Raw genomic sequence first — 17,387 nt, forward strand, 5'->3', positions numbered from 1 at the left:
TAGCTCAGTTCTCTCTGAAAATCCATCCACCACAAGCAAAGGACCTGTTTATAAACAAAAAAGCAGTAATCGAGTGTGTCTTAACTGGTGATAATCAGAAGGAGGTGGGAAGGAGCAACGGTGTCATGGACAGTTGGAGGGAACCCAGCAACTCGTGATGTTCGTGCTGGTGGTGTTACACAGACAGAATCATCATTTACCAAAACTAGCACACTGACCCTTGAAGAGTCCGCCTGGTTTTCAGGTACAGAAGTGATTTGCTCCACCTCAAGAGACCAAAGAACAATCTCTGACAAAATCAGTGTTAAAAAAGGAGGTGAGTCTTTTTTGGCTGGAGTCAAATCTTCTTAGACCATATTAAAACACTTCTTCTGAAATGTGTGTATCTCTATCTTGTATCGTCTAATTTAAATATGATCTTTTCCCATGTAGGCAAACGTCCCTCTATTATCATTTACAAGCCTGATAAGTCTGTCAGTGACTCTGACTCGGTGTCCCTGATTTGTGAGGCCAGCAGCTCTAATCATGCAAATATGTACATCATGTGGCAAATGAACGGTGGACATTATATCAATGGCAACAGCATGACCAGCATCAAAAACGACAACACTTCAATTGTACTTAGCTACTTAACCGTGACTGGAAAGGATTACAACAGTGCAAAAATCTGTTGTGTAGTCAAAGATGCCAACATGCAAAATGACATCCAGCCAAGAATAAGGACAATTGCTAAGAGTAAACTCCACTGTCCTACATGTCCTGTGATAGAGTGTCGCTGAGCGTCCTCTCAGACTGAGACGGTCAGGAAGCATCACTGCAGCTGTATCTGGCTGATTGAGATGCTTCCTCTAGTTCACCTGAATGGTCTCAGATGCTATTTGTCGTGATGCCTCCTCTGTCAATTATTTTTATGCTTTTCATTTGCAGTATGATGTTGAATGTGCCGTCCTCTGAATCTAATCAGTCCAAAACACTGTTATTGTTCTTATAATCAAATGACTAGTCTGTCCTCACACTTAACACACTGGCCTCTGCATGTTTCAGTGTGTTCTGTGTCCTGGACGGACATAGTTTGGTCTTTTGCGTTCTCTGTTTTTGTTTATTGTTATGTGTTCACATAATGATAAAGCATTTTAGATTAAATTTGATTCAATTTTCCCAAATGGTTATGAGGACTTGGTAGATGATCAGGATTGACCCTCATCTTATTGTCATATATGCATATATTATTATTATTCTTGCAACACTTTAAGTAATAAACAAGCATAATTGCATCTGACATCATATGTCTATCGTTCATTTTGAGGATTTTTATAAACCTTGATTTTGCACTTTAATTCTTTTGTGTCCAAAATTTCAATCAAGGCACTTGGAACTTGAATCTGCAATTAATATAATATTCCATATATGACTCTGCACATCAGCAGTATTTGTGCAATTAAAGAGGAGACCCAGCAACCAGGACAGATGGGGAGGGGGGCCCTGTTGCCCCCATCGTTGAAAAAGTGTTGCTAAAGTGCCCTCTAGTGTGGGAAAAAGAAGAGGACGTGCCCTATTGGCTGCCCTTCACATAGGAAAAAAACGACTGAGTGCCCTCTAGTGTGCCCCTTATGCAGTACACTATGATGATGTGCCCTCTACACTCTCAGTATAAAAGGCACTAAACAGTCACTGGGGCAGTGCCCCTCTTGTCTCTGGGGTGGAGCCCTCAAGGGTCCATCTCAGTACCTTTAGTCAGGGAACATAACTGAACCATAATCCACTGAAATGATATGTTCTAAGCTGTACTGACTCCACACACCCCGTCTCGTCTCCAGGCTTTTATTCTACTGTTCTGTTTTAAAACATTCGGTTATGAAAAGATACAAATACGAACTTTTCACTGGGAAAAACTTATTTAAGGTTCAAAATTGGACATTAAAACACTGTTTGAAGGCACATTACATTGTTTGTGCCTTAAATGAAAAATGTTCCTGCACAGAACCTTTATTTCTAACAGTTTAGAGCAAGAAAATTCAGAAACACGTTTTAATGGACGCCCCTCCAGTGGAGAAAATGTGAGGTGGTGCCGTATAGCTGCCCTTACAATGGAATAAACCCTCTTAGGTGCCCTCCCAAGTGAGAAAACATAATGAAGTGCCCTTGTGATGGAGAGAATAGAGATACAGTGCCCCTATAACACGTGGTCAGTCCTCCCTGTACAGTCTCCTCTACAAAGTGCCCTCCAGGGCAGGCTTTCCCAAAGTCTGCCGTTATGACAGTCTAAATGTGCAGCCAAACACTTTGATAAGATTTTGAATTTACCTCTCAAACCCTGCTTACATTCCAGACACACTGTATGATAAGGTTGGGCTAACATCTAGCTAGCATGTTGATGTAATCTCATCAGCACTGTCCATGTTTTTTATTTTTAATGTATCCTTTAGGTGAGGTTATATTATGTTAACTGTATTTGATAGTAAAAGCAGAGCTGGTCCTGACCTCCCTGGGGCCCTAAGTAAAGTTCTACAAAGAGACCCTCCTACCTGACCAATGAGCCATATAAACCATTTGCAAATGATAACGTCACACCTGACCTCCCCAGTGCTCCCACGACAGCCCTCCCTTCTTTAAAAGACTTTGCTTCATCCGTCACTCTAAGAGTAAACAGACCTACACAGAACAGAATGAGGTACAAACTAACAATATTTATGAATCAATCAATATTTACTCCTCTACTGACAAACAGAGCACCTGAAAAATTACAGGTATATGCTATTATTAATTTTATCAGCTGCATTGAGCCATTCAAACTCGCTCACACATATTTCCTAGTTTCATTCTCTTTCTACTTAGCCCATCATCAAAACATGCTTTACATTACAGTAGCTCTAATTTACTGGTTAGCCTTTTCTCCCGGTCACTTAAAAACAGAGGTGGTGATTTCTATTTCCAATTATTTGTTATTACATTAGCAGGAGGTGGATTCAAACAGGTCTTATGCTACTGGAGGAGCTGGGATTATAGAAGGTAATTCACTCTGGAATTATTACTTTGCAGACTATTACAATTTAAAAATTACAGACATGGATTAATGGACATTCGTATTGGATTAAAATCACTCAAAATGCAACACCTCCTCAGGGAAAACTAATCCAGCTCCAATATGGGTTTGAACAGGATTAGTTTTCCATAGGGAGGTAAGGGTAGTGTAGTTATTCCCAGTGTTTTACAGTGATTTTAAATTTCTACGCTAATTTCTGCAACATCCTGTCTTGCCTTGTCTTTGTCTTTCTCCGTTTCAGTCTTTGTTTTCTTGTTCCATGTGCTTTTGTTTATGTCAGCCATGTGCTTTTGTTGTTGTTCTGGTCTGTGTCTCCTCCCTAGTCCTGCCTTCTTGTTATCTGTCTCACCTGTGTGTTGTCTGTAGCCCCATTCCCTCATTAGTCTCGGGTGTTTCCAGTTTGGACCCCTGCTTGTGTGCTTTGTGTTCACTTGGTGTTTTGTTCTCTCACGGCCCATTTTGATTATCTGTCATTTGTTTTTCTAGTTTTATTCATGACCCTTTGTCTTTCTTTTTTTATGTATCAGTATTTTGGTCATTTTGGTCGGCGGCACGGTGGTGCAGTGTTTAGCGCCATGTGCCTCACAGCAAGAATGGCCTGGGTTCAATTCCTGGGTGACCAGGGTCATTTCTGTGTGGAGTTTGCCTGTTCTCCCCGTGTCTGCGTGGGTTTCCTCCCACAGTCCAAGAACATGCAGTCAGGCCAATTGGACATGCTAAAATTGCCCCTAGGTGTGAGTGTGTGTGTCTGTCTGTCTGCCCTGCGATGGACTGGCGACCTGTCCAAGGTGTATCCTGCCTTCCACCCGGTGACAGCTGGGATAGGCTCCAGTACCCCACCGCGACCCAGAAGGATAAGTGGTTTAGATGATGTATGTAAGTATTTTGGTCAATAGTGTTCTGTCTTTGTTGAGTTCCTGCCTCTTTGTCTCTACCACTATTTCGATTGCAAGGCTAATAACACACTGTACTCACTTAAAACAGCTAGGTAGATGTACATGATGGTAGATGAATTATGTTTAAATTAAATGTGTTGCTGTCTCATATACAATAAGTGGACTCTGCTTAGAGAAAATTTGGTGTAAAAAGCTATTTATTCTGGGAGATGAACACTTATTTGCTCAGAAAACACTGAAGTCCTGTTTACATCTAACATTAAAATGCATTTTCGGCGATCAGACCTTGTCCGGATTTCACTCGATCATATGTAAAGCTTTCTGTAAACACTTCCCAGGATTCATTGTGCTGGATCACTCAAACCACATTCACAGGTTGTGGGAGACACATCTTGACCTAATTTAATACAAATGTAAAGGAAATGCGTTTCTGTTATCTGCACACAATCACATGAGTGGAAACGCGTTTGCAGAGCACTGACTAACACATGAGAATAGGCGGTGAAATGAAAGACAGGGGACGCGTGAGGCTGACTTTAGGCCCAAACTGAAAGTTTCTTGCATGCTGGGGCCCTGAAAGTGTCAAAGCCAGGCTTGTCGACCCTAAAATTCTGGTCACACTGGGGACACATTTTAGAGAAAGTTTATTCAGATACAATCCAGACATGAAATGTGTTAATGCAAGGCGTAAAGAGGCTCTTATTTTACAATAATTACAAATAACTCTTATGATGAGTAGAGATTTTACACATCAATCTGTTCATTTTACTTTAAAACAGGTGCGCTGATGGAAATAAATAAATCTATGTAATGGCTGAAAACAACTAGGAGCAAAGTTTCACATTTCCAAAATGTCATTGTTGTTAGAATCATTTTTACTGTATTTGTATTTGTTCCAGTAAGCTGTGATGTGGCATTTACTGCTACATTACACAGGTGTAATATCAGCTTGTAGCTGGGAACAATCTGTGGCACTTTCACTCTTTGCTGTCTTCACTGTTAAGACACTCAGGATTAGCACATGCAGGTGGCGTGTTAACGTGAGCTCAGCAGAGCGATGGTGACCCTGCTACCTTAAAATATTTCATTAATGTTATGATATTATCTCTATATCATAACATAATGAATGTTTGATTTGTCTCTATTGTTTCATCCAGAGAGAAAATAGGGGAGGGGGCATCTTAACCTGGGCGGTGCTTCCTTCCTCAAGCTTCTCTAATTGTGTGTTATTTCAATTGTCTTGCAGATAGTGGGATTGGCTGAGAGGACAGATGTGAAAGCAGCATCATGAAGACTGATGGAAAAGCTGCTATTAAACTGACAAAGGAGGAAAGAGTGAATGGGAAAACGTCCTTCCAGCCCTTGTTGATGAGGGTCCATCGCCAACAGTGAGTAGTAAAATGATTAATTTGGGGATTTTTAACATTTTGAAGGAGCATAATCAAATTGATTGGTATAGTAAAATAAAAAGGTGGAGCACAGGACCACCACTGAGCAGATAGTTTAGATTAGGACTGTGGATCTCTCTGAGCACTGACACTGACGTGATAGTGACATGTTGGTGTTGTGCTGGTGCGATGAATCGGACACAACAGTGTTTGTGAGGTTTTTAGACACTGTACACTTAATGACCACTTTAATACACACCTGCTCACCTGCTTCTGATCACAGGACCACTGTTGGCTGGATATTTTAGGGTAGTGCACCAGGCACCTCGGAATGCCTGATACACTTGTACCAGTAAACTTTTTGCCAATTAAGAATATGTATACGCGACCGTAATTATTAATAAATGTCTAAAACGTTCACATCTGTTGTCATTTTTCTATTTTAGGGCATTATTGTTTCTTATGAATACACTCCGCTCGTTTTATTACTTTAACAGTTTTTTATTTGCTAGGTGGGCTATTTCCAAAAAAAAAGGATAAAACATCAGTAAATAATAAAAAAGACATAAAATAAATGTCAATACATCAGTGGAGCGAAATTAATAACATTTGCATTTCAAATCTGAAACCGAAACAGTGGTTGGTTTTCGGAATAACTCAGTGTATCGACGATATTTCACAACAACGGCACAAAACATGCAAATGAAACGTCTTACATTAATGGTTCGCTATGTCTTTTATCCTCAGGACGCACCCCTTTTTCAGGTTTCGAGTGCAGGACAGGCTTCAGCGAGCACAGCACACAGCGAGTGGATGGGTTAGGTAACAATAAGACTGAAATAGCCCCCCAAAAGCAGAAGTAGGAGGCCAGCAGTGTCCCTGAGACAGAGTAGAGCACACCTGCACAGGAAGAGGCCCCACATTTGCATGCATTTATGTAATTAGTTATGAAGCAGCTGTTTCTCATGGTCCAGCTTTTGTGCAGTGGTTTGTTTCAGACATGGTGGATGCCTTTTATACATTTTACTAATTAAATAAGACATTAAGACAGACTTTGTTTATACATTTTGGAATTGAACATTTCATTTGTATATGAATGTAACAGGGTTGTGACAGTAAAAGCAGGATTTAAGTGCATTTATAGATATAACATGTGTAGAAAGTGACAGACAGTAAGTTTTAGAGGAGTTTGATGAGGAGCTGTTTCCAACTTTACACCTGATACTCAGCTCAAATAATGGCAGATACCATATGCTATCATGTGTTCTCATGTCCAGTATATATAACAGTGTCATGTATTTTCACTGTCACAGTACTGTAAATTTAAACTGTTTCACTGCAGTGTTAAAATATTTTAAAACTGCAGTTAATTTACAGAAACAGAATGTAAATTCACAGAAAACTGATGATTTTACAGAGATTTATTTTAAGGGTTGTTACTTTCATTATTATGATAAAATAATGTCAACAAGTGAAGTTTATTCAATCTAAATAAACACTTTGAATGAACCATTGTGGCAATTGAAAAAAAAAAAAAATCAAGTGAGTTGAAAAAACTAGTCCAGTTGCTTGTTACAACAACATGAAACATTTCTTTAGGTTGAGCTGATGAACCATTTTTGCAGTATAGTTGAACTAATGAACTGTTGAATTACAATAAAAGGCAGTATTTCAAGAAATTACATGTAACTGGACTGTAATTTTACCATTATTGAGAAAACTAAAAATATTTTCACTGTTAATTTACAGGTTTACTGTTAATTAATGAATATGCCTACCAAAAATGATTGTAATTTCAGTGTCGTGCCATTACAGACAACACGTAACAAAACACTGTTATATCACTGAACAAAATCTGTCATGACAGCATTTGACATCTGCTGTGATATGTTTATGGCATGATTATGTCAGTGTTCAAGTAAAGTGTTCCCAAATTCTGAACTCATCTTTACAATAGTGGTGCCGATACTGTAGTTTAGGGTGATGAGGAAGAGAAAGACAAACGCTAATGTTACTGTCTCTACTGTCTCCTTCAGGTCTTTCCAGAACATCTCCGACAACACCAGGCAATCTGTGGCTGAAAAGAATGTACGAAAGTTTACTTATAAAGCGCTTTTTACAACAGGTGTTGTCACAAAGCAGCTTTACAGAAAAATCCGGGTCCAAGCCTCCATGAGTGTCGCCAATGGCAACAGTGGCAAGGAAAAACTCCCTAAGAGCAAGAGGAGAACCTTGAGAGGAACCAAGACCCAAAAGGGGAACCCATCCTCCTCTGGTCGACACCGGAGAGGAAACAGCTTTAGTATAAAATATTAGAATACAGAACAGGGAAAAAACAGGTGGAGCAATGGTTATAATTAGACAGACAGCAGAAGCAGCATCAGTAGGGTCAGTTCATGCAGGTGAGGTTTGCACAGCGTTGTACAGCATGAAGCTCCATGGTGGTCAAACCGGTCCAGAAGGCTGGCGAGCAGTGGGCACCCGATGAGTACGGAGGATGCTATCGTCCATTCGGTTTTTAATGCACTATTTCAATTTTATTTGAGATTTTTATTTTGGAAATGGACATTTGAAATATACTGTAATTTTTTTTACAAGAGAAACAAATATTTATTTTTTGCTAACATGTTAAATTCAACAAATAAACAGTGATTGGACATTAAAATGTGCTGTTCTCTGTAGAGGATGTGTTTATTTTTGCTTAGAAAATGAACAGAACATTTTAGTTTGACCAGGGGTGCCCAAACTTCTGCATTCCTGCCTTTCGGACACTTCTATCTTTAATTTCTTTTCTTAGTTTTACTTTTTTTCAAGCTACAGTGTTTGAGCTTGTTATATCTAGACAAATTAGGAGCGTTACGACGCTAAAACTGGACATTTTTTTCTGTTGTTTGTACTTATTACTGCAGTACAACAGACACAGGAATTAGAAAAGTTCCTTCTGGCTACCAAAGAACAAACTTACACGCCTTCTCATATTTCAGAGCACATCTGCTGTCAGAATTGTAACAAACTACTACAAAAAATGATCACATTGGAAGTTTCCTGAGCTTTTTTATTGTAGTTTAAGAACCAGCATTCCTGCGCTGCACGAGGAGTATCAGAGTGTGGGAGTGCTGACAGCAGGCAGCTGGGGGCTTTAATGGAGCAGTGGGCAGTGGAGACACACAGAGCTGGCCCAGCGGAACATGTGGATGGAGGCACTAATGTGAGAACAACAAGCAATAGGTCTGCAATGGAGCTAAACACAAATGTCGTGCTAACGTACAGCTCTGCAGTCTAATCCTCCACCCCCGCTAGCACAGCCCATCCTGCTAAAGCTAATGCTAAAGCTGCTGCTCAGAGACCATAGCACAAAGCCAGAGCAGATTATCGGTCCCAGTTACTTCATTTGCAGAACAGATTTGAAACACTGCAACACTACATTCTAGTTTCCTAGAAAGAACCGGAAGTATCAGTCAATCAGAGCCTCCCAGTAGAGCCACAGGGCCCCAGTCTGTGGCCACAGCACTCTTGTTTTTGGGGATGACTCTTTTAGTGCCAGGAAAAACCAAAAAGTCATAGTTCAATGTGCACCAAACACCACAGTCTGCAAACTGAAAGAAAACCTGCTTTACTGTCTGAATAAACAACAGTGAAGCAGATCATTGTTGATGTTGGTAACAATGACAAGAGGAAGCATTAAAAAGGGACTTTAACACATTCAGCAAGCCCAACCTGCAGCCATTTATCAGTGTTCCTCTGCCTGCACGGAGAACCAATACGTTCTCAAAGCTTCTTGGATTAAACACTTGGCTCCATAAAAGCTGCAGGTCAAACAGGCTGAAGTTTACTGACAACTTTAACCTGTTTTTTAGGAAGAGAGAGGTTTTTTAGGGTGAGATGGACTACAGACCAACAAGAGGGGAGTCAGATCTCTGACAGAGAACCTCATTTTCTCCAGGTGGAGACACATCAGCACCAACAGCCCAAGAACTCTATCACTCCAGAGCCACAACATCCTCCCCTCACTGAGAACACACTGACAGAGCTGCATTTTTTGGATGAGAACCTTCATAATGTTCTACCGTTTCAGCTGCTGGAGACACTAAATCCACATGAGCAGTCCACACTATCCTCCATCCCCACCCCCACTTCACCCAACCTGAACCTCCCAGCCCAAAATCAGCCCAAATTCTCCCCCATCTTCATCTACTGGCTCATCTCCACTTCCGTCCCCCAGACTTTCTAAGAAGAGTCACCAACTGTAGCAATTCAAAGAAAGAGAAGTTCCTCAACTACCGGAAAGGCAGAGCTCCACCCACATCGCACTGTTTTATGTTTTCTTTTAGCTCTGTCTCGTCTGTAATTGTCTGACCTAAGGCTGTTACGCTGATATGGCAGCTGCAGTTTTCATTTTTCTTTCTTTCATGAATTTTTATTTTTACACTTGGGGTAAGAACGAAAAACTGTACATTTATTTATTTATTTATTTATTTATTTTTTTACCAAATTATTTCATTAAAGATATTAAAGCCAGAATGGCCTTTATAGCTTTTTGAGCTTCTGTCCAGGTGACCCTTCTGTGGAACTCTTGGTGGTTCCCAATGATGGGAAATCAGAACTTCAGCAACTTTTGTGTACTGGAACTGGATCTAAGCCGGAGATCAAATGGCTCTCCAAATCTGGGACTAGAACTGGTGCCTCTAGTAAATTCGTGCCCCAAGCAGATGGACGCGTGAAAGTGTCCAGTGAGATAGAAGTGGCGCTGGAAGAGTGGAACAAAGGGGAGGAATTTACCTGCCAGGTCACTGATCTTCAGAAAACAGTGGAGAAGAGAACCAGTGTTTGTGCAGGTAAGATTTGAAAATGTCCAGGATTTTTTCTGTAAACTGACATTCAGGGTTTGATTCATTCAATCATTCATTCATTCACTGTTGTTTACCCTTAGATGTACACAATTCATGAGTTTCTGGGAACATTTATCATAGTTTTTCTATGCCTGTTGGACTCTTGGGTTCAAGGAATACATGTAACAGTATTCCATTACAGTTAGAGTATAAAAGACAGTAATCACATTACAGGTACACTATAAAAATAAAAGTCTGGTGGTCACCAGCAGAATTAAATTAAAAGAGCACACACGCAAAATCGTTGCCTTTCAACAACATTTACCATTTTTAATGATAAATTTGTTACATGAGTCGTGTAGATTTGTAGAATTTTTCATTTTGGGGAGAGAGAGCGGCCAGCAGAGCATTCTGAAGTAGTATCTCCCTCTCAGATAGCAGTCCATGGTCTTTTATTGAGCCAAACTATAGAAATTTCAGATGTTTTTTTAATTGGCAGTTTCTCAAAGATGAATCAGTCATTTACCCTGTTTTTTACATACTGTCTGATTCTACAGCAGTGATTTGATCTGGAAGTAACTCTTCGACTTTCTTTTCTTCCTACATAAACTTGCTGCACTGTTAGAAATAAAGGTTCTGTGCAGGTACATTTTTCGTTCATTGAGGTACAGACAATGTAAATGATGCCTTAAAGGTACAACAGTGGTTTTAAGGTCCAATTATATAATTTAAGTACGTTTTTCCAGGTGAAAAGTTCGTATTTGTACCTTTTCATAACTGAATGTTTTAAAACAGAACAATAAAATAAAAGCTTGGAGGCGAGACGGGGTGTGTGGAGTCAGTACAGCTTAGAACATATCATTTCAGTGGATTATGGTTCAGTTATGTTCTCTGACTAAAGGTACTGAGATGCACCGTTAAGGGGGAACCACCTCAGTGGCAAGAGGGGAACTGCCCCAGTGACAGTTCACTACCTTTATTTCTGAAGTGTCTAACTTTTATATAAGCTTCCCCCTCCTTGCCTTCTATACACTGTTATCTGTGTTTATTTGTATGTATTTTAAATTGTGCAAAAAGTAAACTAACTAAACTCTTTTCTTCCTACTTAGAATTCTCCTGTTTGCACAGCTATAAACTACTAGCTAATTTTGCCAACATGCTGCAGTGAGCTAACATTAACATTAACTAAGAAAAATAACATGGAACAAAATAATAACAACATGAAAACAGACTCCTTAGCAGGAAAGCTGGTTCTATTTTAGCTTACATGATTTCTTTCTTCAAAAGTTTTCAAAAAGTGGGAGCAGAAATGTTAATATGTGTAGATCATTGTTACAGGTAACTTAATCAGTCCATTAACATTTTTACAAGAATATATTTTTAAGTTGATCAGCAAAAACATTAAAAGTCATTTATTTCTACCTTTATCAGTTAAATAAAGAAAGAGAATTAACAAATCACAGATTCTTGCTTTTATAGCATTTTTACAAATTGTCCCATCTTTTCCGGATAATTGGTTTATATATGACGGTAACAAGACAATCTAAAAGTGATGGAAAGTAATTACTTTAACCCTTGTGTGGTGTTGGGGTCTGCAGGACCCATTTTCAATGTTTACCAAAAGAAAAAATGATGTGAGTTATTATTATTTTAACCTCAGATTTTTGGCCTTTGCTCATTTTCTGTGAAGAACATATAAAATAACCCATTTTCAGTGTCTTCACTCTGTTCACCCCCCACACATTTATATTACACATGTGGTGTTGGGTGAACCAGCTGGGAGTAAAAGAGTGGAGGTGCTGTGTCCTTCACTCTGTTCTCCTCCTACATGACCTGCTGTTAGTGTGTGTGTGTCTGTGTGTGTGTATGTGTTTGTATATGTGTGTGTGAGGGTGGACAACATGGACAGGCTGCTGACTGGCTACAGCTGCTAAAGGAGAACCCTACACTGGACACTTGTGATATTTTAAACATCTGGTATTTTTACATAAATTGTTATCACTGTATTGATTTAAAAGACCAATAATGCAGTGGGTCCACCAGACCACTGAGTAACAAACACTTCAACACCACATAACGGTTAAAATAGTAATCCTTTGGATTATGTTACAGATAAAAGTTTTAATCAGTAATAAGTAATCTATACCAGAATACATTTTTAAAGTAATCCTCCAAACCCTGAAAGCCTTAAAATTACTGACCGCATATTATATTCTCTGGATTTTCAGCTCATCCATCAGTTGCACCACCAATACGCCTGGAGAAACCTCGCCTCTTCAATCCGTCTCTACAGCCACATTCAGCAGTAACAGCTTCCTGTGTTGCTGAAGCTGCGCCCAACTCCAGAGTTTCATGGGTTTTGAGTGGAAACATAGAGAAGAAAGCCAGTAAAGAGATGACAGAGGAGCGACTCAGCAGCAACACTCGGCTCTTTGTAAGCAAACTGACTCTGCCAGCAAGAGAATGGGAACAATATCAGAATGTAACATGCAGAGTTAAACAGCCATGTGATGATCTACCTGAGGAGAAAACTGTTAATGTTCTAGGTAAGCATTTCAGAAAATCTTCCCAATCCCAATTAAATTAACTATAGATGTTGGTGGCATCCGTTTCACTGCCACAGCTCACGCATCACTTCCGATGTCATGCAAACCTCCTCCAGACTCTCCTCCATTGTGGCATCGATGACATTAAGTGTGCTCATGTGCGCCACCCACGACTCTTGGGGATCCGTCCACTAGCACTGGTGCTGCATGCCCATTAAAAGTCATGGTGTTTTTGACCTGACAGCGCATTTCACCCCCAGGGTTCTGCCCACCAAATCTAGTGCTGCCTCTTCCAGGGCTAGTGGTTTCCCCTACGGAAGATGAAGGCCTCTCTTGGCCTTGACTCCACCGCCCTTCTTGCCTTTTCTCCAAGCCCAGTGTTGCCTTTTTGAGGTCAAGCATGGCCACAGTCACCACTAGATAATCCAAGCACTCAACTCAACTCTGACCCCCCCCTGACATGACTGAGAGTCATTTTCTCCCCCTCTTGCTGACTCAGCTGTCTGGTGTGCCATTCTCGATGTACAACCGTGCAATATAGATAACATGGCAGTCAATATATCTGAAAAAATCTGGACTATGTCGTCCATGTCATCAAATATAAGTGCCTGTTTTGTATTATTTATCCTTGGAGTTTTACTGCAGTTAAATTAAGCATCTTTTTCTTTGTTTTATAGAAATCTCTCCACCAACTATCCATCTGCTGGAATTTGGCCACTCCATAATGTGTATCCTTGAGGACTTCTACCCAAAGGCCCTCAGTATTAAATGGAAAAAGAATGACCGTGAAGTCAGAGGTCGAGACTGGATAACCACAGAAAATGACTCGGGTTCTTACAGAGCGGTCAGTGTCCTCGATGCAGATCTGAAGTCTTCAAGCCCGGGAACCAAATACACCTGTGAAGCCACACACGGGGGCAGAACATACACAGAATGTCTGTCGTGTAGAGGTAATCTAGTGTCATCATTGGACTGGTTATGTAGGGGAAATAACATTATAAAATGGATAGTTACTGTCCTAAAATCTGATTGGCTGAGCCGTGTTCAAAGCCTTATGCACTTCAAATGTCTGTGTTTCAGTCAGAAGTGGCGTCAAACCCAGGCTGAATCCCAAACGGCTTCGTACTCCCTACATAGTGTGCTGTGTAATGTTAAGTTTAGAAATTCTAGCTTCTGCTGTCGAATATGAATGTGGATGAATCCCAAATGATTATTTTTTGGCAATATTTTGCATTGTTGGGCTGCAGGATCCAGTATTTAAATTTCTAAATAGTGCACTATGTAGGGAGTAGGGAGCTGTTTGAGATTCAGCCCCAGTGTGAGAAAAGTGGTGGTGATTTGGTGACCAAAAAGTACTTAAAATCTGAAAGTTTTTGCATTAAACAGTGCTGTGTTATCATAAGTTCATTGTTATACAAAAAAAAAGTTTTAAAAATCATGAAATGTCTGCAGTTTACAGTGATTGACGACTGAACATTCTTCTCTTATTCAGCGGTCAATGGTTGCTTAGCAACGATACCGCACTCTAAAGGAACTACATTTCTTGGTGGAATACTTGTTTAGGTTGATTATTATTAATAATAACTTATCTAAAACATTGTGTATTTTATCATATTTTATGTTGGCCACCGTTTTATAAAAGCAATAATCCACTCGAGGCTGTGCGTTACTGCAATTTTAGCATGGGGAGGGAGTTTTAGGCGCTCCACTTCATGTCATGCCTAAGAACAGTGATAAAATCACAGTTAAACACACAAAAATCAGAGCCACCCTTCATTTATTTCATTTGAAACTATAACTGAAAAAAAAACATATCCTGACCTTTTTCTCAGTGAGGTTCTTCTTGATCAGCTACACATCCTTTCAGACCCACAGCGCTGAGTCGTCTTCTCACAGTGGAAGGATGGACAGAAACACCTGTGGATGTTTTCAGATCTGAAGCAGCTTGATTTTCTCCTCTCTCTCAAAGATGAAAGCTTTAAGTGCTGTTTATCTGATGGGGCAGTTTTGGTGTCTATCAGGTCTTGAAAAATACATAAATACAACAAAAAAATATTGGAAAGACAAATTATAAAATTGTCTTTAGCAGTGTATTGCTATTGACCATTACTGCCTGTTACTGAAGATAATATTTTTTTGGAAATAAACATCAAACATCAAGTTTTGATGAAATTATGAGTTGAATATTATGATTGTCAGGCCTGTGGATGAAATGATAGACAGTCTAGTCTCTGTCGAAGAGGTCAGGGTCATAAGGTGGTCTAAAACATCTCAGATGTACCCTTGTTTTTGGACTTCTCTCAAAAGGTCCTGTCGTATTTGAGCAGCTTACTTCCGGGGGCACATGCTGGGAGGCAAAAGCTGACAAAAACATTGGATTGTAAACAAGAGTGGAGCTTGATTTTCTTCTATCTCTCAAAAATGATAACTTTATGTGGTGTTTATTTGATGGGGACAGTTTTGAGGGTCTGACAAATCTTGCATGGTTGTTAAGAGTCCCAATTTGTCCTTTAATCATAGTCTTTAATTTAATCTCCAAGAAATATCTTTCAAAAAAAGGGAAAAAAAATCACTTTCTGCATTAGAAATGAAATAAATGAAGGATGATCTCGGGCTTTGATACAGTACTGTATATCATTTTCCAGATAATAATGTCAATTAAGCCATAATTAATTTCAATTAATTTATAATTATATATAACTTCACTTTCTTTATTCATTTTAGTGATATATGTTTTTTTTCTTTTTCATGTAGCTCAGTTCTCTCTGAAAATCTATCCACCACAAGCAAAGGACCTGTTTATAAACAAAAAAGCAGTAATCGAGTGTGTCATAACTGGTGATAATAGGAAGGAGGTGGAAGGAGCAACAGTGTCATGGACAGTTGGAGGTCGGAGCCCAGCAACTCGTGATGTTCGTGTTGGTGGTGTTACACAGACAAGATCATCATTTACCAAAACTAGCACACTGACCCTTGAAGAGTCCGTCTGGTTTTCAGGTAGTGAAGTGATTTGCTCCACCTCAAGAGACCAAACAACAATCTCTGACAGAATTCGTGTTAAAAAAGGAGGTGAGTCTTTTATTGCTGGAGTCAAATCTTCTTAGACCATATTAAAACACTTCTTCTGAATTGTGTGTATCTCTATCTTGTATCGTCTAATTTAAATATGATCTTTTCCCATTTAGGCGAAACCCCCTCTGTTATCATTTACAAGCCTCAAAAGTCTGTCCTTGTCACTGATATGGTGTCCCTGATATGTGAGGTCAGCAGCTCTGATCTCGGGGATGTGTTCATCATGTGGCAAGTAAATGGTGGACAGTACATAGAAGGCAACAGCATGACCAGCATCAAAAAGGACAACACACTGACCGTCTTCAGCTACTTAACCGTGCCTGGACTGCAGTACAACAGTGCAGAATTCACTTGTGCAGTCAAACATGCCAACATGGAGAACAGCAACACACTGACAACAAGGACAACATCCATGCGTAAAGCAAACTGCCAGGCACCTGCAATAATGAGTATTAGAGTTAAATTGTAAAATCTGTCCTAACACTTTACACACTGGCCTCTCCATATGTCCTGGCTGGACATTGCTCTGCTCTGTCTTTTGCTTTCTCTGTTTTTGTTCATAATCTGCTTGTGTTCATTGCAATGTGCTCACATATTGGTAAAGCATCTCAGGTTAAAATTTGATTTAATGTTCCCAAGCATTTATGGGGACTTGGTAGGTGATCACGACTGACCCGCAGTAATATGAGCTTATTGCCACATATGCATATATTATTATTGCAACACTTGAAACAATAAATAAGCATGATTGCATACGACATCATATGTCCCTCTTTCATTTGGAAGACTTTTATGTGCCTTATTTTTTCTTTAATTTCTTTTGTGACCAAAATCTTCAATCAAAGCACTTAGAATAACCTACAATTCATATATTAGTCCATATTTCACATATTCCATATTGCTGATGTACATGAGTAATATTAGTTTAATAGGAGAGGAGATCCAGCAAACAGAAGGCTGTGGGCTCAAATCCCAATCCTATGCACTCCTAGCTGTGCCCTTGGGTTTATACAATACCTGTTAGTTCATATTGTAGTAAACCTGGAGTTTAACTAGGTAGTGTAACACAGCCTCCACCTTTGTTAACCGAGTAAGGTTCAGATCAGAGGCTTCAGCAACCATCACCCACAAACACAGGAGTAAGTTAAGCACATCTTTATTTAGATTTTCAAATCTGAAAAGAGGTTCAGGCAAGCAAAACAAGCATTCCTCGAGAGTTAACTAAGAGAACGGATCATTACACACCAAAACACCCACTACAATCAGCTACCTAATAATTACTCACTCTCACTCTCACCACTACAAACCACCTACACTACAAAATTCTCAAGTGAAACCAAACACTGAAAGTGTCCCTTAATCCGCCCACAGGCCGACTCACTCTTAACCTACTTCACCAACTCCTCTACGCTATTTAAAATAACACATATATAATCCAATAAACACAAGAGAAAATCAAAACATCCACTTAACTCACCCGCTGGTGAGACCCTCCCCTGGCTCAGAGCATTGGCAACGCCCGAGTTTCCCAGGATATCACAAAGGGCCGGAATGACACTCCAGTGATAGTCACTTGAACTTCTGACTTATCTTCATATTGGAGGCTACTGTCC

The 17,387-nt window shown here is 39.8% G+C and overlaps 1 long non-coding RNA gene and 1 gene segment (V, D, J or C); both read left to right on the forward strand.

Annotated features, from left to right (window-relative positions):
• Positions 1–5,191: 5,191 nt before the first annotated feature.
• On the forward strand, positions 5,192–7,429 carry LOC118801725. Its single transcript, XR_005006569.1, has 2 exons — positions 5,192–5,327; positions 7,364–7,429. It is a non-coding gene; the product is annotated as an uncharacterized LOC118801725 (long non-coding RNA).
• A 701-nt stretch (positions 7,430–8,130) lies between these two features.
• On the forward strand, positions 8,131–16,358 carry LOC118801723. The segment is given in 6 exon segments: positions 8,131–9,761; positions 9,881–10,162; positions 12,385–12,702; positions 13,380–13,652; positions 15,457–15,771; positions 15,888–16,358. Coding segments are annotated over 6 exon segments (1,602 nt in total).
• Positions 16,359–17,387: the final 1,029 nt, after the last annotated feature.

Source organism: Colossoma macropomum, unplaced genomic scaffold (genome assembly GCF_904425465.1).
Source record: "Colossoma macropomum unplaced genomic scaffold, Colossoma_macropomum, whole genome shotgun sequence".
NCBI classification, from domain to species: domain Eukaryota; kingdom Metazoa; phylum Chordata; class Actinopteri; order Characiformes; family Serrasalmidae; genus Colossoma; species Colossoma macropomum.